Source organism: Ambystoma mexicanum, chromosome 9 (genome assembly GCF_040938575.1).
Source record: "Ambystoma mexicanum isolate Mex_15411 chromosome 9, UKY_AmexF1_1, whole genome shotgun sequence".
NCBI lineage: Eukaryota > Metazoa > Chordata > Amphibia > Caudata > Ambystomatidae > Ambystoma > Ambystoma mexicanum.
The window spans coordinates 169698610-169725397 of record NC_090931.1 but is presented as its reverse complement, the minus strand read 5'-3'; the positions used below and the strand labels follow the sequence as shown (position 1 = coordinate 169725397).

At 43.1% G+C, this 26788-nt stretch overlaps 1 protein-coding gene across 1 annotated transcript in view; it reads left to right on the top strand.

Moving 5' to 3' along the window:
* The window catches only part of RNF26 (ring finger protein 26), a 32618-nt gene extending 6693 nt beyond the window's left edge, over positions 1-25925 (top strand). Inside the window, exon 2 of the mRNA XM_069614366.1 lies at positions 23649-25925. Within this exon, the coding sequence (XP_069470467.1) occupies positions 24224-25774 (1551 nt within the window). The 5' untranslated portion in view covers positions 23649-24223 and the 3' untranslated portion in view covers positions 25775-25925. The remainder of the gene's footprint in view (positions 1-23648) is intronic.
* The last annotated feature ends 863 nt before the right edge of the window (positions 25926-26788 follow it).

The following is a 26788-nucleotide window of genomic DNA, read 5'->3' as shown; positions in this document are numbered from 1 at the left end:
CAAGTAAAAAATGTTATTTAAAAAATAGATAGGCAACATTAAAAAAAAAATACTAGCACTTTTTTTTTTTTAAACTTCCTATGTAAAATTTTGAGCTATTCAAGCTCAAAATTCGCAAAAGCAAGCACATGGGCGCATCCATTTTGTGAAATGGATTCCCGCCTGTGCTGGCTTTTGCGGCACTAATGAAGGAAAAGCCAGCCAGCTGTAGTAAACAAAAGCTACCGCTGGGTGGCTTTTCCTTCATTGGTGCTGTACGCAGAGGACGGGGACCGGAGACCAGAGCAGGAAAGCTGCAGCTGAATCTCGGTAAGTGCTATTTATTTTTTTAAAAAAATAAGCACTAGCTGCGTTTTTTTTTCTAAGTTTTCCGGGCTGGAGGAGCCCGGAAAACTTAGAAATAAAACCGCAGCTTTAAAAATACAGTCGCTTTTGAAGCGACTGCAAACATAAATACAACGTTGTGTTTGAAAACGCTGCGGTTTTTCTTTCCAAGTTTCTCAGGCTCCTCTGGCTCGGAGGAGCCTGAGAAACTCGGAAAGAAAAACCGCAGCGTTTTCAAACACAACCGCGTTGTGTTTCTGCCTGCTGTGGCTATCGCTTTGGGTCTCCGGTGCTCCCCCAGGGAGAGCCCCAAATGGGAAATGCTAAATGCTGCAGTGTTTCTGCCTAAATCTGCGTTCCCATTTGGGGCTCTCGGGCTCCCCACGGGGGGCCCGAGAGCCCCAAATGGGAAATCAGATTTAGGCAGAAACACTGCAGCATTTAGCATTTCCCATTTGGGGCTCTCGGGGCCCCCGTGGGGAGCCCGAGAGCCCCAAATGGGAAATCAGCTGTAGGCAGAAGCACCGCGGCATGTAAACACAACCGCGTTGTGTTTCTGCCTGCCTTGGCTTTCACTTTGGGTCTCCGGCGCTCCCCTGGGGGAGCACCGGAGACCCAAAGTGATAGCCACAGCAGGCAGAAACACAACGCGGTTGTGTTTGAAAACGCTGCGGTTTTTCTTTCCGAGTTTCTCGGGCTCCTCCGAGCCTGAGAAACTTGGAAAGAAAAACCGCAGCGTTTTCAAACATAAATACGTTTTTAAAGCTGCGGTCAAACATAAATACGTTTTTAAAGCTGCGGTTTTATTTCTATGTTTTCCGGGCTCCTCCAGCCCGGAAAACTTAGAAAAAAAACCGCAGCTATTGCTTATTTTAAAACATAAATAAATAGCTCTTACCGAGATTCAGCTGCAGCTTTCCTGCTCTGGTCTCCGGTCCCCGTCTTCCGCGTACAGCACCAATGAAGGAAAAGCCACCCAGCGGTAGCTTTTGTTTACTACAGCTGGCTGGCTTTTCCTTCATTAGTGCCGCAAAAGCCAGCACAGGCGGGCATCCATTTCACAAAATGGATGCACCCATGTGCTTGCTTTTGCGAATTTTGAGCTTGAATAGCTCAAAATTTTACATAGGAAGTTTACAAAAAAAGTGCTAGTATTTTTTTTTTTTAATGTTGCCTATCTATTTTTTAAATACATTTTTTTTTTACTGGACTATCCCTTTAACGGTTGGTGCTGGGAAATCTTAAGCTTTAGAACTAAATTGGCGTCCCAAAGCAGAAAAAGATCATGTTTCTTGTGGTCTCAGATCGAATTGATTTAGTTCATCTGCAGGATATCTTCCGACCACCACTGTAGCACATTCCATATGGTTGTGACTGTTTAAAATGGCTGATCTGAATTCTGTAGCCCTGAATGGTTCCATTCCTGGGACAGAGGAAATTAAGTATCTCTTCCAAGACGTGAAATAAGCAGTTCTGTAGGTTTGCTAATTAAAATGACACGTGTGTCATACCGTGTTCAATGAAAGCAAAGTTTATTCTGCATTCTTGTCTCACCCTCTGGGCTCACTCCACGCTCTTTTCTCTGTTCACTGCAAGTTCATGGGGGCTAAAGGAGAGAGAGTGCAGCAGAAATCATCTCCTCCACTCGAGTGCCAAAGGCTTGTGTGGGAGTGCTAGGCAAGAAACGTTATTTCTTTTCTAAATAATTGCAAACCAGAAGTAATCGGTATACTTTTATTAAGCTAACTATATTTTGTTTGGCAAAGACCACTATGTCTTAACTTAATTTTTTTAAAGAGAGTCCTTCAGATCCGTTCCTAATAGTGTACGTTGATGCATAGTCCGTAATTATAGTATTGCTATTGTGAAACACTGCATTGTCTGTCTGTGTTTCAGCAAAGTTTAGGTTGGTGTTTGAGCAAAGTTTAGGTTAGTGGATCTAAATCCCAAAATGTCAACTAGATTCCATTTTGTTGAGGAAGGTGCATGATATTGACGAGTGAACACTTTTAAAAACGTACATAACACGGCTAAATGATTTGATGGCAAACCTAGTTCAATGACCTGCTTGTTAACATAAATCTGTGCAACTCACGAGGTGATCCCAAATTCCTTGGCACTCTATCTTATAACCCTGTTGCTTTATGCCAGCTTCCCTGTAAGTGAGATGGCAGCAAACTACAATAATCCACCTAGTTTGCCAAGTTATCTGCCAGCTACCCATCTACGCTGCTAATCTCTTACTTTCTTGCCTCTTACTTAATTAATATACAAAGCTAACTAGATGTTTGTGCAAAGTAGTGATCAATAGTCCATCCAGTCTGCACAGCTACAGATGTACTGCAATAAAATGCACTGTTGTTAGTTCCAAGAGCTCACTTTGCTCTAAGATTGTAATTGCATTATATATTTCCACCAGCGGGAGAGGCTGGGACACAAGCAGAATCTACAAGTATCTGTCCACGTTTCACTCCGTGCTGCTGCACCTCTGCCCACCCTTTACCCTGTCCTTGGATGCAGTGCCCGAGTGCAAGTCTCCACTGGAGTGCCACACCTTGACCGCTCACCTGTCTCGCAGACAGGTCCTGGAAATGGCTATTTCCAATTACGGACATGTCATGTGTAAAGTATCAGCACCCCCAAATGAGGCTCCAAATGCTAATGTCGATAAATACTACTTTAATGGGTGCACAGGGGTGGAATTCTGCCGCTGGGCATACGTGGTTCAGGCTTGGGGATATTTAGGGGCCCTGCCCTCCCCTGAAAGTGGTATTTAACGCTACATTGAAAACAATTGAAATCAATGACCGGCAAGGGCCATCTTGCTCACCTGAAGTTGACAATGACCCTGCCTGCCACAACACCATACTACGTAATTAGTCTCAGTCTATGGCTTTCCTTTAACATAGTGAACATTTGGATTTACAAAACATCTGGACTTCTTACACAGCAAACGATGTGTGAAGCATACAATGTACAGGACACTGCGTTGTGCAACACCAACTGCACTTGGCTGCACAGAGCCATGCAGTGAAAACAGTTTTCAGAGCGATTTCTTTCATATTTATTTGTGTGTCCATTCATGCAGCTAAATTTTACAGACACTCCTTTCGCTAATGTCTTACTTCAGCGCTACACAAAAAGTTGCATTGTTAATTATTTTTGTCTTGCCTAGAAATAGCATCATTGACATTAAACATATCAGTACACAATTGCTAATCAAATAAGTTTGTTTGCTAATCAAGAAAATTGTAATCAGCAAATTCTGCTAATCAATTTTTAAAAGCCAATGTACGCCCTGCTCTTCTAAAGGGTCTGAAACAACTGGATGTACACCTCAGTGTCCCAGATAAGATTTTAATGTGAGAGTATTCTATTCCCTATTTTTAAACTTTGAGAGTAAATGCAATTTCAATGGATGAAAATGAGTTCTCCTTCGCAAGAGTAAAAAGTATCTGTCATCCAGACAACACGTGTAAAAAGTTAAATCATTCACACGTGATAGCGTTCCACTGTGACAGAAAGCAGGTTTTGCTCACAATTAATAGTTAAAGCAAAGAGTGCAGAAGCCCATGCACCCTCTCACCGGTGGAAAAGAAGAGAACTTACTATCTGAGCTTGCCTTGCATGTTACCAATCTCATGGTCAAATACTCGCTGGGAAGAACCGTCAGTAACTTGACCGAGGCAATAATAACCACAGTGCTTGGAAGTTACTAAATAACACATTTTTGCTTGTTTTGTCACAGCACTTGCACAGGTTGGATAGTCAGTGTGTGAATATTTGAATTGTAGTCTTGAAGTTCTGAAAGAGGCTGTGAAACCTGTAATTGGTGTAATGAACAATGCATTATATTTGTGGAATGCCTTCTGCTACATACTATGTATGAACACTACGTAGAGACAGCCTGATGATAAATGTGCACAACACAGGAACTCACAAAAATACTTTTGTGCAACTCCAGCGTGGAGTATTCACTTAAAAGTTGAGCATAATTGTGACTGCGTTTTCCATCTTATTACTGACAGTACCCTAAGATGCAAGCAAAATAAATATGCATGCATATTTCTCTCCATGAGCATCTAGACACAAAACACGGCAGAACGTAAACAAAAGGAGCCATTTGTTATCTCCCTGTCGGCTGTGTCTTTCAGAATGCTTCCCGACAAGGCAGATAACAATCAAGATGCTCTGTTTTCTGTCAAGTCAACTGCTCTCTGGTTTCCGTCAAGTCACCTGCCCTCCAATAATGTGTAAATAATACACACAGAAAGATAAAAGTGGTGGTATTTGCAGGATCTTAATGCGTTAAAATACATGGTGTGATGCTTATCTGGAGGCCTGCACCACCCGCTCCAGACACGCCAGGTTCGCTTGTAGCTTCGATGGGCACCCAAAATTCAATGAGGAGCATTGACGTCCTGGCAATCTCCAGCCCTTTCAAAAATCTTGTAAGATATAGGCTGCAGAGACTGATTTAGACTTGTCTTGATCTGTTAACATCGACTGACCCCCCCCCCCCCCTGGGAAGAATCCACGAGAAATCTGTAGTTCCAGAGGTCCATCCTCACTTTGTTCATTTTCAGGTTCTGTAGTTCCAGAAGAACTGGAATCAAAGTTTGTGACATCCACTGGGATTTTACTGTGTCTATGGATGCTTGCTCCCTCCTCACTTTGTTCATTTTCAGGATCTTGCTAGCAAAGTGATTTGAGAGAATGCATAAGTCCCTCACCGGTTCTAGTTTTGTAGAAACGTATTGATCTTCTCTCCTGGATCTGGCCTCTAGCTGAAATAGTGAGCCATTTTGGCAGTTACAAAGAAATATGCACATGGAAAGGGCACCATACCCAAGCTAGCAGTAGGAAGATTTCTGAACCAGCCTCCTTCAGAAATGTACTATGATGCCACCGTAATTTTCATCGACTTGCCAAGTCTTTTTGCCCCCCAGAATCATGTATCCGCTGAAACATTGCCCACCTCGGCAGAATAGTGTTCTGCTGGTTAACTCCATGAGTGCATTCCGCCTTTTCCCCCCATGGCTGTCTTCAACACTTTTTTTATTGCTTTTACTATCTGGGTTAGAATCTCAACATCCCTTTCTTATTGTATATTGTGAAACCTATGAAGTCCAATCTCTGGGACGGTGTCCATTCCAATTTTCCCAGTTCATAAGAATCCTCAAACATTGCAAGAGATCACTTGCTTGGTCTTCTAAGGTTTTTGTGACATAATCACATCATCCAGATGAATTGTAAGCCGTGCTGTAACTGGCTTCACCAACTTGTTGAAACACCGTGTCACTGTTGAAAGCCCAATGACAGGCACGCAATTCTCAGCTCCTTCCTTCTAGGGCAAACCATAGGATTTTCCTGTGCGATTTGGGCAATGGGTATTGTGAGGTAAGCATCCTTGAGATTGAGTTTGATAAACCAGTTGCTGTCCCTCAAGTGGTCTTTTAGAAGGTGGATTCCCTCCAAATGCTGAAAGAATAACCATCCCTTGAGTTTTCAGAGATTTATTTGAGGGTGCACTTTGCTTTTCCTCTACTAAGAAATTGATACTCAGATCTTCCTTGCCCAGCACCTTTAGCTCTGCGTTCCTTTTTGCGCTAGCTCCTCTATATGCTTGGTCAACTGGCATCTGTTCTCTTACTGACAACGCAGTAGAATGATGTAGATGGTTTACAGCGGAGGGTCCCAGAACTCTAGCTGAAAATGCAGCACTGTCCGAAACAATGAAGCAACATCTTCTGAAACCTTCTTCCACCTCTGCCAAAATTGTGCTGTTCTACCTTGCACTCTCACTTAAACTGGTGGCTGGATGCCGATTTCGGTCTTCAGCCTTGCTCTTCATTTGTGGAAAAACATATTGTGTTCTGTGTATTACCAGGGATGCGTGGCTTCAGTGCCTTCTTGCTGACTGGAAAAAGTCCAGAAAGTCTACTTGGAAAAATATATAGAATTGAGGTGCGGGTCGTCTTTAGCAAGACAAAGGTACCCAGAAACGTGCTGTCTGTTCGACAAACGTGTTTTCAAAGTAACCCTGGTCGGCTGGCCCAGATTCATACGAGGCAAGGTACACCATTTTGAGTCAATCTTGATCAAAGCAAGAGGCTTCGCTTTCTCTCAGCTGAGATAGCGCAATTGGCCTCACCTAAGGCATACTGCACTTTGCACTCAGTTTGCTAGGACTGTGTGATTCGTCTATTCCCCAGCATCTCAAGCACTCTAGACTAGATCAATTATCTTCACAAATGGACCAGTTATATTCCAATAGTTCTTGCTGGCATGTTTTCCAGGACCTGTCCATACCCTTCTTGGGATCTTTTTGAAATGTTTTGTTTAAAGCGCGGACCTAGCTTGAGAGCAGCAGAGCACTGTAAAGAGTGTGGGTAGTCAGCATTTGGGTTTACGTCTATTAACAGTAGAGCAATGCTGTGAGGACTGCATCCATTGGAATTAGTCCTTGGTCAGGTGTTGTTGAAAGATGCATGTTTTTAGAGATTTGCGGAATTGGAGAATTGTGGCGGCATTCCGAGCTGATCTAGTTCCGAGGGTGGGTGCATAACAAGAGAAGGATTTGTTTGCGGGTCCTCTTTGTGGACGACTTGTGGTTCAAGTCGGTTTGTCTATTTGCTGTGCGAGGAGCGTGTTCCACCAGATACGTGGCGCTTAGCCGCCAGGTATGCTGGTTTGCTACTCATGACTGCTTTGTAGATCATACCTGCAGTCTTGAATGTTATCCTGGCTTGCGTTGGAAGCCAATGTAGTTCATGTAGGAAGGGTGTGATTCAGACACATTTCTGTGCTCCTGCAATAAGACATGCAGCATCTTGGTGGATTTCTTTTAGGGGAGTCAATTGAGCAGCAGAGATCCCTGTCCGAAGAGAATTTCCCCCATCGATGTGCAAGACCACAAGGGCTTGCACTATGATCCAGAAGTCTTTCACTGGGATAAAGCATTTGTTTTTTCGAAGGGTAGTGATTCTGAGCAAGGCTGATTGGTTCATGTCGACTGTTTCTGCAAGGGCAGGCTGCTATCAATGGGGAAGCCTAAGGATTTGCTGAGCCTGAGAGTTGTGGATCTAATCCTTCTAGGCGCATATCATTGAGCCATTGCTGGAAACATTGTTTTTTAGCAGGTGGACCCAAGAGGACGAATCCAGTCTTGGATGGGTTTAGTTTGAGATAGTCAGTCGACACCCAGGATTGGATAATGGCTAGGTAATCACGGAGACAAATTAGGTCTTGCATGCTATTTAGTCTGATGAACAACCGAGTATTGTCTGTGTATTGGTGGATGGATATATTGGGATATTTGAGTAGAGTGCCCACAGGCTCCCATATAACGGTTTTGTGAGAGGATGGAGCCTTGGGGGACTCCGCAAGAGACCTGGAGTCAGAATGCAGTGAGTTCATCTGGACAGCATCTGCCTGATGGGTAGGAGAAAAACCAATTCAGGACCGTGCTAGAGAATCCCAGTCAATAAAGAAGGATAGTAGGATGCAGTGGGCGACTGAGGCGAATGCAGCAGAGAGATCAAGGAGGAGACCTGCGTCTTTCTTATCCATGATTTGGAGGGCATCATCCACCACCTGGCTCTTGATGCTTCTCTTGGGGCGGAACCCTGAGCCATTTAGGAGGTGGAGTTGTTCAATTCTGGTGAGTAGTTGTGTAGCAACTACTTTTTCCAAGATTTTTGCTACTGAACTGGAGGTTCGTAATGGGCTGGTAGTTAGCCATTTTATTTTAAAAAGCAGTTGTATGAGACCAGTCTTGAGGGTGTCCGGGAATTGCCATTCTGTGAGGTAGGCATTGACTGCCAGCACCGTCAATTGTTTAATGATGGAGGCTAGGATTGTATCATTAGAGTAAGAAGTAGGTTTGAGGAAGGCAATCCATCCGGGGCATAGAGAGAAAGGGAAGAGAACTTGGCCCAGATGGGCAGTTTGCATGCTGTGGTGCATAAGATGCTAATGCTGTGAGAGGTTGATTCGATGGTCTCTCGAATTTAGTATTTTTTTTATTTTTTTCAGTTAAAACAAATGTGTTGATTCTGTCGCATTTGTCTTGAGTTGCTTGTACCTCTGGGTTGGGTGAGGATTTGGTACAATGCTTTACTACTTCAAAGAGGGCTTTTCTCCTGTTAGACTGCCAAAATGGTGGCGGAGTAGTAAGCAACTTTGACCTCGGGAATCAGAATGCTACAGTTTGCACTGAGTCATTTGAGTGTGGTCTCCCAGGTTATGGTTTTTGTGCTGCTGTTTCTCTAGGACTGTGATTGACCGTTTGTTGGCGGCTACCTATGGGTGTACCATGGGGTGGATGGTTTGGTCTTAGCATGACTGGATTTTCGAGGGGCATGAGTGTCCACAATTTCATAACTGAGTTGCTGTCTAATTCCAGGAGGCCTAAGGCATTCCCTGCGGTGGGGAAGTCTGCAAGACTTTGAGTGAGCAGCGTTGAGTGAGGGACCTTGAGCCTGACCTTTGTGGACCGTAGTCGAGTATGTGACTGATAATAGGATGGCGGCGTGGTCCGACCTGTCAAGTGGGATAGGGTCTGCACAGTTGAGGCAGGGGATGATGGGAAGATGAAGTCATGGGTGTTGCCTTTGTTGTGCGTGTGGGAGAGCACAGTTTGCTTAAGGGCCATGAAAGCAGTCGGTGTGAAAATTAATTTTCGAGTGTGGTTGTCAGACTGACTTTGGGACGTTAAAATTGCAGTGAAAGACATTATTAGAATGTGCTAATTTTGCAGAGGAGAGTAAGTTGAAGATGTCTACAATGGAGTAACTCTTGTGAGGTGAAAGGTGATGGATTCCTTGTGGGATATAGAGTGAACTGGCACGTGACAAATTCAAACAAGCTTGTTCTGGCAGAGGGGATGGAACATGGCTAATCGCTCCTGTGGATGATTCCCTCTCTGCCTCCTGCCGGCTGACATGTTGGATGCTGTAGCATTTGGGTAGGAGGACGTCAAACATGTGGGGCGGATGGGGTAAAACCATGTTTCAGTGATGAACAAGGCATCAAGGTTTTACAAAATGTGGTCAGCGATCTCTGCAGCATGAGCGACTGCTGAGTGAGCATTGTACAACATGAGAGGGCATGGTTTTTGAATGGGGTCAAGGACGTTATTGATAAGTTACTCTATTGTAGCTTGCCGGGGCTGCCCAGGGCACCTGGCCATTTGGACTCTAGTGAGAGTGGAGGTGGGCTCTGGAGGAAGAAGACACATGGTGATGTCTTCTGGTGAGTAGCAGTAGTAGCAATTAGTTTGTTGATGAAATGCAGCATAGCGGGTGAGGCCCAAACTGGTCAGGTCCTTATCTTTGCCCGTCGTTTGCTGAGGACGCTGTTGATGAGGATGCCTAGGAGGACTGATTAAACTGGTGGTGGGCGTGGAAACTGAGTGGCAGAGCCTGGTCAAGTAGCCAGCAGCCTACTTGCTGCTGTCTGCCTGGAGCTGCATAAGAGTTCTTAATTAGAGGCTTGGAAGGGGCAGAAACCTTTGGTGGACGGAGCAACTAGGTGGCAGGGCCTGGTCATTTGAACAGCCAGCTACTCAAAACCTGCTCTTTATGCGACTTGGCCACAAATGTGAGCATGTGTTTATTAAGGCCGTGTGTTTCCGCCATATTACCCTTAATATCTGTGTTTTCCACCATATTACCCTTAATATCTGTTCAAGGGGGCTGCACTCACGTCACTGATGCACTTCTTTCTCCATGGGTTTGTATAACTTCTGCTTTATATACTATTACTCTGAGAAACTGAATAGACTGTGTGAACCTCGGATGTCTGGTGCTAAACGGGTTGACTATCACATTTCCTTCCTTCGTAATAGGGTCAGTGGCTATTTACATGCTTTGTCCTGGCTGTCTATTCCCGCTTTATGGTATCTTAGTCTTAATTTTAAGAAGAGATCTCCTTGTCCCATGTTATCTTCCCTTGGTAGGCTAACAAGGTGTTGGTGAATCTAAATCTATATTCCCTATTTCCCCCATTTATAGACCTTCCCCATGCAGGCGTGGGTTCTTGAGGCTGAGCACTTTGTCCTAAGAAACTGCTGTGTATTTTGAATGACTGTCATTTGAAAAGTCTGCGTTTTGTTAGTGCAGTTTTGATCAACCAGTTTTTCTTATTGAGGGGGAACCACCCCTTCCTCCACCAAACCCTGACTACCCTACCTACACATTCATACATATATATAGGTGTACAAAAGCTTTATTCTACATAAAAGCACTGCATGAACAACAAATACAAGTTTAAAACATTAACATTCTTGGAAAACAAGGCTGTGTGTATATGTATTTGGATGATTTCGACCAAATGTGCAAGTAAATACAGACTTTTGAATGAAAGCCTTTTAAAAGACTTATAGCGCTAAGAATCCAGCCTTGGGCTTATTAAAAGGACATTCCACCACAAGAGGAAGGAGAGGCATTCCCTCCTGGACCAGAGAAATCCCTCTTGCACAAGAGTTTTTTTTTTTTTTTTTTTTTTTTTTTTTTTTTTAAAGAGAGCAAAGGTTTGTCTTGCCACAGAAATACCCATCCCTCTCATGTTTGCTTCCCAGCAGAGACGATAGTGCTTTCAGCCTGTTACAAAAATGGTTTCACCCTTTCTGCAGTCCTTTAGAGAATCCCCAAGCACCCTTTTGAAACTCTGGGTGAGATCTTTACCCAGGTTAATTTCCTAGTATTTCCCCCGTTCATCCTCACAGTCCAGGTCTACTGCTTATGGGCATAGGCTGTGATTCTTGATGTTTAAAAAAGTGTGTGTATTTATCTTAGTCCGTACCTTACCAGATCAAACATCTAGGCCCTGTGCAGTGTAGCTAGGGCAAATGCAGTAAGGGGATCCAGCACCACTCCATTTGGAAGTATCTAAGTTGCTTCAGACTGTTGTTAGGCAAGCTTTGTATGCAGTACCCTTTGGGACCACTACACACAACTAGGACTACAGGTGTAAGCAAAACCAACCTTTGGTATAAGTCTGTACTACACCGTTTTTGGTAGCATGAGATGAGCAGCCAGGCTTATCTCAAGAGGGAATGTGAGCTGTAATGATGTTACACAGAGGTCTACAATCCCATGTGTTCATACAAACTTTTACACTCAAGGTTTCTTTCTTAAATACTTATTAATGTGTTTGTCAGTTATAAAACATTCATAAGGAGGCAATATAATCACACACAAATATACTTCAGTTCTGTACACTCTGTTTCTGAGACATTCAGAATACTTTGAAGCAAAAAGGCATAGGTTATCAGAACATAGAATACAATTATGACATAGAAAGAATACAATTATTTCTTAGACGGTGCAGATATTTTGAGTTCACCAGAAGAGTCACTTCAATTCAATAGGCTAGGCCAAAGTCAATGGGCTAAAGTCTTGGATATGGTTAACGGAAAAGTCTCTGCCAAAGTTCTCAGAAGTGGTTTGTAAAAAGAATCGTCATATGTTGGGTCACAAGCTGATTAGGCTTGCGATTTGCAAAAGTTTCAAGCACTTTCACCGCGAGAGGTAAGTACTCTCTCATTTCACAGTACCTTACAAATGAAGTAAAAGATGCAACTGAAGACTTCTGTTTCTGGCAGTTCCTGCAGATCTTGCTGTCCTGGGCCTCAGTCGTGGGGACAAGAGGGAGGACGTCGGGGGACTCCTGCACTGCACTGGTCAAAAAGCTGGCAACTGGCAAATCTTCAATTCCGGTAGCTGTAGTGAAGCACACAAGCTGGTGTCCCTCTCCCTGGTTGTTCGGTTTTCTGCAGCACAATACAACCAGCTCTGAGATTGGTATCTGGGTGGCTTAGTGGCGAGTTGATTAGTCCCACCAACTCAAAAGGAAGAAGTCGTCCTTGTAGGGCTTCTCTGTCGAGGTGAACTTGGCGATTCGGACCTGCAACAGGGCTTCACCTGGCAAACCAACGGTCTAGGAGTTGCAGCAGCCGTCCTCTTCAAGCTTGTCTTCGGTTCTTTCGTTAGAGTGGTCGACTCTTCCTTCCAAGCCAAGAGACTTGCCTTTTATTCAGTTCTCTCCCATTAATTCCATCCTAGCTGTCACTCACCCAGCAGGGTGGCTGTCCTTGCCGGATAGTCAACCAGCCAATCACCACAGAGTGCATTTGGGTCTCCTAGGAGACTAAGCACAGGGAGTTTCGGGCACCTCCCTCACTTCCTGCCCACCCCAGACACTCGGGCGTCTGAGGCAGTCTTCACTCCTGAAGCCTGCCAAAGGCAAATGAAAAAAGGAACCAAATCTGGTTTGGCGCCCAGAACAAAACTCTAGAAGGACCTTTCCACAAAGAAATGGTAAAAAAAGACGACCAGGACCTGTTTTTATAGAGCAGGCTCAGACGCCATCTTGAAAAACATGGCTCCCGCGATTTAACGCTACCAGTGTTCGCGGTCGGCAAAAATTATGGTAATTCATTGTAAAACCACTGCCACCAGCCATTTCGAGAGGAAAGGGTAGCATTTGGCTACTACATGAGTATCTAGACACATGGGATACTAAGTAACCCCTCCAGCACTCTATTGTAAGATAGGCTGTGCTGGGTCTAGGAATTTAAAAAGACTACTAAAGTAGATTTCACTTTACTTATTCTGGGAAACAGTAGTGTATCCCAGGGAAGGTATTTAAACCTTGGGAAAGCCTGAAAAGGTTTCCCTGTGCCACTGCACTGAGAGTTCTGTGTGACACAAATGAAAAGATGATGCCTATGGAGTTGGTTAGACTCCATAACCAAAGAAAACACAAGAGTAAAACACATTTCAAAACACATGAGAGAGTGGGAGAAAATGGGTCACACTCTCTCCAGGTAAAAAAATCAAGTCCTCAAAGTTGCTGGGGGTCTCTAAGGTGAAGGGAATTGGCACATTTTTGAGAATTCTCCCCAACAGCTGTATATACAGTGGTAGTCCTAGGGACTATTGGATGCACTTTGTTATGCTTTTACCAATTCACATACGACATTGAATATGATGGCCACTATGCGCTGCGGAGACCGACGTCCACTTTGTCTTACCCATTGCCACAAAATGTCATTGGTTCCACGCCGACTTCCTAGCTTAAATTGAAGTCTTCTGCAGTTTCCATGTCACTGGGTGATGTTCATTATGCCTACACCGCTATGGACCCAGTTGGCACCTGCTGGGTCCTGGAGCAATGGGTCTGGTGCCAAACTGGAATGCTGAATGCTGGTACCTAGTCCATGTGCAGAGCATGAATCGTGGGGCTCTTTCACTGTAGCCTCGTTAAGGGCCTGGCCCACTTCATTTAGGGTCTGCTCTTTTTTGGCTATTGGAGTCTTTGGAGTAGACGCCCGACCGGGGGGCTCACACCATCAGATGTATTTTTTTAAAAAAAACTCTTGCAAGCACTGTTAATGATTCAACCACTATGTCAGCGACTCCCGAGCCACACAACCTGTTTTGTAACTGCTCACACTCAAAATATTCGGGTATAACCGACACAATCGCCAAAGAATGTTAAGCCCTAGGGTCAGCACAGGGGTTGGAACCTCTCGCCTTAGGGGATGAATCTTGGATTGACTAGTTGAAAGTTTTCACTGTACTACTCGAACCCTAGTAGTGTTCACAGGATTTGTAGCATTTTGAGTGCAGTATTTTTTAAAAAATATTTTGTTGTTTTTTTCTTGGCATCTGAGTAGTTGATTAAAGAAAGGTAAGCCTAATGCTCACTTAATTTTGCCATGGAATACACTCCACCGTCTATTCTGTGTTTGGATTTTGGTTTTTGCCTAAGTAAGGTCTCAAGGCAAACTGAACCGCTTAGGAGTGTAGCATTGTACTGGAATGCTGATGTTGAATTCTCATTGAAGGGCAATTGCTCAGAAGCCCATTCTGCATAGAAGCTTTTGGACTTTTGCTCAAGTGAGACCCATTGGGGCTTGAATTAATGAAGGCGCTGGAGACTGGAGCCCTATTTGTGCTCTAAACCCATGCCTTTGTCACTTCTGAAGGGATTTGGCTTGCAGTTCCCTCCTGATATTCTTGTATATGGGCTATACGCAAACCTAAGCCATTGAAGGAGTAGTTGACTGGGAATTTATTTCATAGAGTAGCAGCCTTAACCAGGTTGGGCAGGCTGTGAACTCGACCAAATCTACTGTAGTAGTGGGTATAAATGGGATTTGCGGAGATCTAAATAGCTTTACAATGTCTTGAACTACTGACAGGGAAGCTGATCATGGACCTATTGCATCCATGTGGAACCGAAAGATTGTTACGACACCACCTTGTTTATACTCCTGTCTCTGTTAACGTATATTTTATTCTGTAATATTTTTGTTAGAATATTTTGATTAATTATGGTTTAATTCTAATAACGTGGCAAACGTTTTAGGTTGCTAGGTAAACCTATGCATAGTCACTCAGTGCTCCAGATAAGTGCAAGTATTTTACTCCCTATTTTTTAAAGTTGGTAGTAAAATATTTTTTAGGGAGTAAAAACGGAAGTCCAATTCCCAATGAGAGTATTTTATAAGCGAAAACATATGTTATAACTGAAAAACGTTGTAATATTTATTTCTTTGCACCTAGTTATTCGTGCACATTCAATCAGGCAGTTAAAATAGCAGATTGTTCCTGTGAAACTACGTGTACTACTGGTCCAAATATATCCATAGAGCTGTGAGGATAAAAGCAGGGGCGCAAGATTCTTCGTAGTCTTTTTTTTTTTTTTTGGGAGTATTTTTACTCCCTATTTTTATGGAGTATCTGACAATTTGTAGGCAGTAAACGTGGCTTATCTGTAGGGCTGCACTCAGCCCCCCAATGATGCACATTCACACAACAAGCCCCCCAATGATGCACATTCACACAACAATCCATTTCTCAATTGCCACGAGTGGATTATTACTGGTCAATGGCTAGAGGAAAGTTCACATTTTTTGGTTTAATAATAATATTGTATTTATCAGCCTGTTTTTATTAGCTTTTTGCAGAGATTTCATTTTTTTAAAATTGTGCTTTCTTTTCCTAACCGCATGTAAGGCAAATGCGAAACTCTCCCCGGCGTAAGCTACAAAGGGGCTCTAGTCCAGGCCTCAAACTTTGCGTTCATTGCTAGCCATTGCTTAGTGATAATTAGTCCATGGAGCTTAAGAAATGGTTTGTCTCCACGTGGACAATTTGAGGGGGGCTGTGGATGGGGGCGATTGACTTTTTATTCCTGGCTAGTAACTTGGAATGTTTCTCCCTGCACTCTAGTATTGCTATGGCTCCCATACAGTAAGACATTGTTTGATTAGTGAGATCATTGTATGATTTGTGAGAAAACTAGGGTGGCTGTGTTAATTCATAAGCCACAAAATGTGGCAGTTTAAAACTTGATTTTGTGTGAAAGGGGTTAAGCAAAACAGGCACCACAAATGGATATATGTTAAACTGTGGTAATGCCATGAAGTTTCTAGGGTGCTGCACTAAGAAGGCAGCCTTGTTAATTCCATTTGAAGTCATTCTCTAAAAAATAGATTTGGGACAACCAGAACCTCATGAGAAACCCAGGGTTACATTGGGAAACGAGGACCCCCCCAATGTCTTGCAGTTGAAGATAATGCATTGTTTCATACGTTACCCCCACTGAGTTGTATCCTAGGGTCGGGCTCATTGGAGCAAGATTTGAGTGAACTGGAAATGTGTTTTCAACTACAAAAGGAATAGAAGTACCATCAAATGGATAGGGTAATGATATCCACTTCCATGTCGTCTCATGAAGGTATGCAGCATAATTCATATCATGATCTCTGCAGCACGCATTTCTCTACAACGAGAAATTGAGCTACTCCAGAAGATGACTAAAGTGTTCACAAGGGAACTATTTTTGAAGTTGGAATGGAGCTCCAGTGGTGTAAAAGATGTAACGGGACAAGTAAAACGCTTCGAGTTAAGGGGTGGGCTGTATTTTAAACCTACTAGTGTTGATAACCTCATGACAGGTGAGCAATGGAAAAGCGATCAAAGAACACTTCTGTGCAACTCTGGATAAGGTGTCAGCGCCAGGGTTAAAAGTAGACATGTGTGGTATAGTAAAGCGGTTAAATTTAGCAAACCTATAGATGGACTTCCTCCGTTCTCTCCTCCACCCTGCCCTCCACCAGTTCTAAAGGACACCGTATGCAATGGCAGGCCATCAATATGTTCACGAGTATCAAATCCAGGGTCTGCGGGAAGAAGAATATCTGAGGTGCGCGGGAACCAATTCATGGATACTTATGTAAAAGTGGGTTAATCTAAATTACGACATGACAAATGTACCCAAACTACAAAAGGGAAGTAGAGAAAATGGTATACCTTGTTTGTGACATGTTGTACAAGGGGATATGCTAGAAACTGCATGCTTCTGCTTCCCTGGAGACCTGCTTTGTTTCTATATTCGTATCGCATCAGTGGCTAAATATTTAGTTGACAGACTTCTGTCTATTGAAGTAAAAACTCCCTGCTCCTTCCCCATTGTTGGATCATTCCAATTCAAGTGACATTAGAAAGTGTCAAGTTTTTCAACAGCAGGCCGCCTGCAAAACTTCACACAAAGTGGTTTGCACAGTGCAAGAAACGAGTCTTAAACCAATGGCCGCTGGAGCAAAAGGAAAAATGTGCATCTACATGTCGACTGTTGATTAACTACCCCCAGCTCCCACTCCGTTCTGTCCCACCTCTCCTATAAGGCTAGATGAACTGCAGTCCCAGAGCCTGATTAATTAAATGTTCTTATTTGAAGCCTAACAGGCCATTTGAAAAATGCAACGGATGCAGACTGGAGGAGCTTGATACTAGCTAATGATATCTACTTCCGTGAAACTTGGCCAATAAATGAGATCTGTGATGAGGGATGAACCAAATATTTTGGACTCGCTATAAAGAGCAAAAGAGGGTGCCCAAGTGGGACAGCTGGTAACCAGGGTAATTGCATGTCTACATTTTCACAGCTAGAGGTTCTGAAGGTTGAGTTCGAACCCCTAAAGGTATAACCAAACGGAAAGCTGTTGGATTCTGAATATTGACACGAGGAAGCCCAAAAGGCAGCATCAATATGCTTGTAAAAGTGCCTGCAACAGGAGCTCTTCTGGTGATGGTCTTTCAGCTGTGACCTGTAAAAGTGGGGACAAATGCAGCCATGTAGATTACATTTTAATTAATATGAGAAAATCTTTTAGTGTTAATCTTGGTAAAACTTTGAAGCTCCTACGTTATCACAACCCTTTGTTATTAAGGTTGGATTTTCATTTTAATAACACTTTAATAGTTGTGATACAGAAGCCAATATTATCGTATAGAACCAGTAATGAGACGCACATTAGGTGGTTCTGTTTGGACCTTGATTATTTTCCTGGAAATGTACACTATAACATTTGAGAATCCAAACCCTGAACCTGCTTTTGTCAGAAAAACCTATACAAAAAAGAGTATTAAATGGGGTTAAACCTATGATTACTAATACTTTAGGAACGGAGACCCTAAAAATGTAAGATGTAAAGTGTAGAACACCAAAAGTAAGATATTCTCCTTGTTCAAAGAGCACAGAATGTCTTAATAAGAAATTGTATTTGCTCGTCCTGCATAAGAAGGAATGCAAAAACAATCTACCTTATGTAGAAGGGAAATGTGAATTCCTGGAAGCGGCCATAGCAAATAAAAGCATGCATGGATTTGGTTGTCTAGCATCTTTTTTTTGGACAGGCTGTTAGTTTATTGTACACTTCAGTGACTTCGGGAGTTGTATAGAGTAACTACAGTCCACTCAAGAGATTGTGAAAACCTCTTTTGCAGAGGTTGTTAAAAATTCAAATTGACAGCCAGAAACGCGATAAAGCCCCTTGTCCTTGATAGTTGCCCCTATATTTACTTACAGATCTGTCTGTTTGGGTGGCTTATTTTTCTCTCTCATTTAATAAAATGTGTGGGTTACAGAAGATGACATATCTCCGCTTCCTGCTGAAGTAATTCTGCTGTACAAATAAGGATGATGGACAAGTCTGTTTAAATTAACTGGAAGTAGAATCTATAGTATCACACAAAACAGGAAAAGGCAGAGGGTCATGATTTAAGACTGTGATTTTAGATAAAAAAGAAACATCATTGTGTTCCCTATCTGTCCCTGGTCGGATGAACACCCTGACCCTGCAGGGTGGTCTCGCCCTAGATGGTGCAGGTGCAACGCCTATCTAAGAGAGATAGAACCCCACCTCACCCAATGACTACAGGCCCATCACCACCGTCCCCTTCTTATTGAAGATGCTGGACAAAGCAGCGTACTTGCAAGTGCAACATTTCATAGAAGAGAACAAATTCCTAGGGCTATGACAATCTGGCTTTCGCCCGAGGCACGGGACAGAGACTGCATTACTTGACCTAATAAACCAGATGGACGATGCTAGAGACCAAGGTAAACCGGTCTTACTCCTACTTCTGGACCTCTCGGCGGCATTTGACCTCGTAGATCATAATGTCATATGCCACCACCTCACCTCCACAGCCAACTTCTCCCCTGACGCCACTGCATGGATTACCTCCTTCTTACAAGGTAGGACCATGCAAGTTTTCTCTGATCTAGCCTCGGCCTCACCCACCATCATGCTCTGTGGAGTGCCCAAGGCTCCTGCCTCTACCCTACTCTCTACAACATTTTTACACGCCCCCTCTTTGTCCTCCTTGATGCCATGGGTATCTCCTACGCTGGCAATACTCACATCCTCCTCACCCTCACAGGCAACTACGACACACACTCCACGACTCTTAACAACATCTACAACACCATCCAAACGTGGATGGCTGTCAACGGACTCTGCCTCAACTCTGACAAGACAGAACTCCTGCTGGTAGGATCCACTGACACGCTAAAAAATCTTGACACCCAGTTCAGCCACTTCCCCATTGACTTCATCAAAATCCCAGTATCTGACGCAGTGAAAACCCCTGGAGTCTTATCTGGATTCCAATCTATCCATGACGAGACAAGTCAATGCAATTGCCTCTGCAGCCTACCATGCAAAACTCATTAACGCTGCCAGGCCCTTTCTCTCTAAAGAGAACTCCACCAACATAGCCAGAGTGATCACCGGTTCTAGGTTGGATTACTGTAACATACTCTTCCTAGCGACCGCCACAAAAAAATCTAGAAAAACTGCAAGTAATCCAGAACAATGCTCTTTGTGCAGCCCAAGGTGTCTCTAAAAGAGAACACATCTCGGCCGCCAGATGCCAGTGGCTCCCTATAAAGGAGAGGGTTATCTTCAAAGCCCTGACTGTCAACCCATAAATGCATCTACCTCTCTGCACCAGTTTACGTATCACAAACAATCCACGCCGCCACAGCTGTAAGGCAGACCAGAACACCCTACGCAACCATGCTCACTATGACTAGGGTAAAAAGAGCCAGATCAGGAGGCACTAGCTTCCCCTACCTTGCCTCTCTACACTGGAGCGCCCTTCTTATGACGCTTTGTGCCGAAGGAAACTAAGGAGGAAGAAAAGGAACTTTCCTAATAATTAAGGAAGGCAAAGAAAGTTGGTATAATATAGAGATCTCTCTCTGTCTTTTATGGCTGAGTGGAACACACTCTGTGTAGGGTAAATAAACTATTGGAAATACTCCCCTGTGAACTGTTCCATCTCGTTACACCTGTTCTTTTTTAGAAAAATATCTCCGGGACTGGCTCCTGGGTAGAGTAGCTGTCTTTGTGCAGCCCAAGGTATCTCTAAAAGAGAACACATCTCGGCCGCCAGAAAATCAGCCCCGTGGCTCCCTATAAAGGAGAGGGTTATCTTCAAAGCCCTAACTGTCAACCCATAAATGCATCTACCTCTCTGCACCAGTTTACCTATCACAAAAATATTATACCAAATGTGTAAAATGCACACTGGCTCCTGGGTAGAGTAGCTGTTGATTAATAACTATACATTGTGTAACCAGGGACAGCTGTTTCTCCTCTATCTCTCTTAGATAGGCGTTGTACCACCGCCACCAAGGGTGAGACCACCCTGCAGGGTCAGGGTGTTATTCCGGCCAGGGACAGATGGGGAACACAGTCATAATTTCTTTTTTTTATCTAAATAACAGTCTTAATCATGACCCTCTGCCTAGTCCTGTTTTGTGTGATATTATATTAGCCTTTGTGACAGAAAGGTCCAAATATCCCCAGATTAGGTGTAGTTCGTGACAAATATTATCCCCCTCCCCCAAGTGTTTAGCAGTTGACAATGTATCAGAGGTACAGGCTCTTCTTTTTCTGAAATATGCCCTTCTGAAAAAGCGCTAAATGTTTTTGTTGCAAGCTACTTGCCAGCCATAAAACGTCACTCTCCTCTCTCAGTTCTACACATGCACACAGCACACCAATTTCTTAGTCTTATTATTACTCGGCAATGACTAGTGGTGAGTGTAAATTATGGTGCCAGCTCTATGTACGTTTAATAGATTTGAAGAACACATTTACATGGGTGAACCTAGATATCTCTACTTACTTAAAATATTCCAAAGCCATTACTTGTAGAGTTATGTATGTAGGGTATGCAGCCTCTGGGGCCTGGTGGAAAAAAGTGTCGGGTAGGACTGCGTCCTTGCATCTTTGTTCTGTTTACCAGTGATTTGCCAGAGAAAATTACAGCTCTATCATTAGAAGCACCAGTACATAGGGCAGGCATATTGCTTTTATGTAGAGGATGCTGTGCTCATCTGAACTACTTCATAAGCCTAAGGAAACAATATACTTTCTGTGACCTGTTGGAAATTAACGACAGAAGGACCACAGCTATGGACTGTTTCAAGAATAAGCAAGCGCAGGAAATTGAGGCTAAACCAATGGCAAAACTACATTTTCTTTTTTTTATTTTCTTAATTATTTTTATTATTGTTTAGGCCTGCAGATTAGTTGGGATGGCAGCTGGAGGGACACAGTTGGAAAAAATAATCTGCTTCTGAGTAGCAGCAGCTCTTCCCTCGAGGATTTTCTAACTTCTTTGAACATGCATCTGTTAAAAAACATAATTTGCAGAAAGAAGCCATTTGTGTTCTCTTATGTGTCAGATTATGGGGTCTGTTCAATGGTATTAAATTGGGTATAATGGAAAACAGGTTTTTGAAAGGTACCAGCACCCCTAAAATGGCCCCAAACTTTGGATGATTTTCACAAAACCAATTCATTGTGCTTCTCTATTGGACCCAAACCGAGTAGGTAAAATGATGTGTTAATTAATCTTTTGAATCTGGCAGTGAGTACTCCTAAACTCCTCCCCCATCTTGCGTCAGACATTTGTGGAACATGAAAGAGCAGAATACCAATGCTTTTGAGAAAAAAATATAAAATGTAAACCTCGATGTTGGGTGTCTAGTTAGAGAAACATGCTTATTTTATTGTTCAGAGCATAGACCAAGCTCGAAAGCATCGCATCAATGTGCAGGGTGTGGGTAACCAGCTTTTGAGCCAGCGTCTTTTTACAGCAGCATAAAACTGAGAGTTGTGGTCCGTGCGTCCATTGGGATTAGCCCAGTATTGTTGTTGCTTAGATGTTGTTGCAGTACTCAAGACTGTCTACTTTAGGAGGAGGTACGTGGTGTGTAGGGCACAAGGAAGTAATTATAGTGACAAAAAAGGGTGTTTTAAGATCCTAACACCATCTTAAAAAGCTCCATCATATCACCATATTTACATGTATAGGCCCTTCATAAACAATTACTTCTAAAGGTCTAAAGAAGTATGCAATTTAATCTTTGAGTGCACAGAAACCCGCTAATTAGACCTAGTAAAAAGAATGTGGAAGTATTCTTACTATGACTATTAGCAACAGTGTTTGTCAAGAAAAAACAATTTAATGTAGCACACAATTGGAACATCCATCAATGTACCAAGCAGCATGGAAACAAAACTATATAAGCAACATTCAGCAATGCCTGCCCCTATCCCCTCGCCCAACTTACAGTTCTACTGGCTCCTCCGCGATAGCTGCTGCTGTAAGAGAACATTCAACAGGAGGCACTTGTTCTGCATCATAGATACATTGACTGCAATCAGGACCCCTGTAATATGTATCTTCAAGAGGTTTGGCAGAGACATAAAGCTCAAAAAAGCTCTAAGTAAACACACGTGCTGCCCCTTGTCTAACCTACGAACCCCAGCTTCAATGTTTCTTATTTACTCATGCTAACACATTTATGTATTGTACTGTATTATAGATTTGGGTGCAGTGCAAAACGTACACTCACCTCTAGCCATTGTCCAGTGATAATTGACTCCGAAATTGTGAGCTGCAGGCATGTGTCGGGTTGAGGTAGTGATTTACTTATTATAGATGGCTGGTAGCTTGGACCTTTTTTTTGTTGCCTGTGTTAAGGTGTAATTGTGAATTTCTGAGTGAAGATGGGATCTGGGTATGTATGATGTGCTTGTGGTTATGACATGGTTCTGATGAAGATGTGGTAGTTATGGGATAAGGCTGTGATGTTGATGTGTTTGTGATTTTTGATTTATGTGGCTGTGACTTGAGTCTGGATGTAAAAGGTATTGTATATCACACTTCTGCCATTTCTGTAGTTGCGATGTGAATGGAATATGGCAATGTCTGGGGTTAGTTACATTGTGGGTTTAATGGGACGTGGATGTTATTATATGAGCTTTTGATGTGGTTGTGATGTGTGCCTATGGATATGGATGCGGATGGTGATGAAGCTGCAATGTGATTGTGATGAAGATGTGGTTGTGTTATTTAAGTAGTTGTGACATCAATGTTTGTGGTGGATGAGTTTGCGTTGCCATTGGAATGCATTTTGGGAAGAGGTTTTGATGTGGTTATGAATTGATTCTGCTGAAGATGTTGGTGATGTTTTGATGTGATTTAGGTCTGGCTGTAGTTAAGATGAAGACATGATTGTGGTTGTAATGCAGATACTGTTGTGGATTGTGGTTGTACATGTGGCTGTGATGTGGTTATGAAATGTATGATGTTGTGGATGGGCCAATAAGCTACTCGTAAGAGGAGAGCAAATTGTACATGTTTTTCAACACTAAAATCTAACATAAATCCAATGAAAATGGGCATCCTGAATTAGTTTGCTTAAGTAAGGCTCAACACATTCAAAATAAGTCCTATAAAAATGTGGCAAGTAGAGTGACTTTTTCCCTATCAATTAATCAAAATATGTGGCTAGCAATTATCAGAACATGATTATGTAATGAGAAATAAAGAAGGTATACATTCTCCCACTAAAGAAGAAAAGATCAACTGTTCTAAAAATTAGACAGATGTAATTGAAATATAATCCAAAAACAGGTTTTCTTTTTTTCCCCCTCCTAGGTTGTCATCCATTGTGGAATAACCGGGAAGATTTGACCCAGACGATCAAAAGTAAGACTGAAAGTGGGACGAGGAGACAAAGGTTAAGCTGCTAGAGAATAACATCAAGAAGACTAGTTTGAACTGGGTCTTAATATAAAGAGATGTGATTATAATTGGTTCAGTGTAAGGAAGATCTAGGCCTAGAAGAGCAAAGTTGTGCCTGAGTTTTTGGATCTGTGCCTGAAGTCTAGGGAAGCACTGCCTACAGAAGCGAGACTGGGAAAGCAAACCGTGTTTAAGATAAAACCTGAACTTGGCACTGTGCACGGCTGTCAATGAGATTAAAAGTGGTCCCGAAAACTACCAACGGCTCCCAAAGACCAAAAGCCCATTCACACCTCTATAAAGGCAGGTGCTTCTACTTGCAAACTGACATATTGGTGAAGTTATCTTTCTTAACAATTAAAGATATGATAATTCTGAGAATGGGAGCATTCTGGAAATTTCTGAATCAGCAACTCCCACATAATCCTCCGTTCCTGAACGAGTGAATCCTCCCATCCAGTACTTGTGCACCTGTGTGAATCCCAATCATGGAGTTGGTGTTTCTTGTTCTACATGGCTTCAGTTTGGCTCTGAACCTCCTGACCTTTGTCTTGGACTTGAACTTTTGGTTAGTGTCCACGTTGCTCAGGGTTATCATCTGGATAATAACCTTTGTATTGAATTTCCCTAATGCGCTGGTCTCCGGCCTAATGTACTGCTGGAACACTGCCTTCTTCTCTGCCCTGTATCTCGCAGAGATGTTTTGCTGCACAATTGTGGGCTCTGTGCATGTTTTGGCAAACATGGTCCGGAGCTTTGTTGCCAGCTTGGAGAGTCTGAAAGTGATTGGGCACCTGTCTTCACATCTTGTCCTCAGAAGCAAGGAAGTTGTGCACAAGGGGTTTATGAACCTCATTGTCTCTGGCCAGTCAGTCCTCAGACAGACTTGTGATGTGTGCACCATTATCATGAGCTTGGTTGCATATTTTGTAAATAGCCTCGTTAACATGTGCCTAATTGGAACACAAAATCTTTTCTCTATCACGCTGGCCTTGTGGGACACCATTGTGGGCCCTTTTCTGAGGTTCACAGAACTCATTACAGCGTTTCTGTCGCGCGTATCCAGCAGCGCCATTGCTATGGCGATCCTTCTTTGGAGCCCATGCCAGCTGGCATTTGAATTCTTAGTGTCAGTAACCAATGTCTTTGTAAACCTCTTTTTACTGAATCTTTATGGGCTAATATTGCTGCTTTTGATCATAACAGTAAGTATCCTTGTAGTGAATCCAGCACTGTCTTGGCGGATCGTAGACTTAATATCAGGGTATTTCACCACTGTGCCATCTTTGCAAAGGTTTTGGAGGGATGTTCAACGCCTTCATCGAGTAGTTCTTTTAAGTTTTCACATGGTTGTCAGTTCTGATCTTTGGCACAGAATAGCAGCAACAGCTCTCAGGATGGCCAACTGGAATGAAACCGCTCAAGCACCAACCCAGCACCTGGACCAAGATGCACGACTGGTTGTACCTGCTGGGAATCCTGGCCAGCCAGCTGCAGTTAACCCTGGGCGGCAGATTGTCCCTGTAGCCAATCAAAGGGATCCTGCTGTCAATCTGGGAATTCTTGCTTTTAATCCTGGGGCTTCTGCAGGCCACCATGGACGTCTGCCCATACCTGCAGTTAATCGTCAACCACACGCTGGAACAAGAGTAATTGATTTCCCGCTACGTGATCCTACTGAGCAGGGAACAAATATGCAACCATCTTCAAGTCGAAATGCTTCTTATTCTGGAATGCATAATATCCAGACATCTGAGGAGAGACCTGGGACATCCCAAGAAAAGCCTGTGACCAATGATTCAGAAGACCAAGAAGATGCTGATTCCGCACACAACCCCTGGAGACTATTGAAAGAACAAGAGGAAAGGAAGATGTGCGTCATATGCCAGGACCACACTAAGACTGTTTTGCTCCTTCCATGCCGGCACTTATGCCTATGCTGTGAGTGCACCAAAATTCTTCTGCAGCAACCAATCTACCAGCGCAACTGCCCTCTTTGCCGTCAAATGATTTTGCAGACATTAAATGTGTATCTCTAGAGGTTTGTTCTACTGGTTTTCATGTCTATTATTGCACACCGGTCCGCAAAGGCCGCCTTGGCGAGTCAGTGTTTGAATGACACATGCCCGAGCTGTCCATTGCGTGCATCAATCATGTACCAAATGGCAACAATGCAGAGTTAAGGATGGACTTTCCTTACTTGTACCACTCATTGCAGGTAAACTTCACAACATGAAAACTTTTTAAAACTATGATGCAAAGTCTTTAGTGCTTTAAACATGTTCCGATTTCCTGCTTCACCTGGAACAGCACTAAAACGTCAAAAACTGGCTACAAGCTCCTATTACACACAATTTAACAATGTCATATTTCTTGATGACACTTAGCCTGCTATGATCAGCTATTCCAAATATTGTGCTTGCTTTTATATTCCAGTAATGCTGTGTGGAACAAGAGGGGAAGTATGCTTGATTAGGGCGAGGCATTTATATTTTCGATCTAGGGAAATGTTCTTAATGAAAAACTAGATATGTGACCACTAGCCTCCCTGCTGCCATATTCCTTTGCTGCTCAGGTCTGTCGCATGCACTCCTTGCACCTCCAGCTCTTCAACTGTTCGCTCTCTTTTTTTCTTCATGGCAGCAGTTGAAGAGATGCTGGCAGCACTCTTTGGTTTAGGCAGATCCCTGCCTTGTACAAAAGTCTTTTTTTAAAAGAGTGCTTTGCCTTTTAGGCACTACGTTGCCAGTGTGCAGTGTTTTTGTTTTTTTGTTTCTCCTGATGGGGCTTGTCCCTCACCCCCATTACCCTCCACCAAAAGTGAACATGGTGTCCATGAAAATGTGAAAAGCCCTGTCCATTCTCAAATTCTGCACTGCTCACTTTAAGGTGTGAGAATTTAATAATGTTCTTGCTGTTATATTGGGGAAGGGAGCATTCAATTTTTTATTTTAAGACTGGGAATTTTGTGCTGGCAGATTTCTACTTTGATTAGAATTATCTTGTTTTCCTGCTGTGTGCATTCATGGACTGATTCTGCCACATTTTTCTTT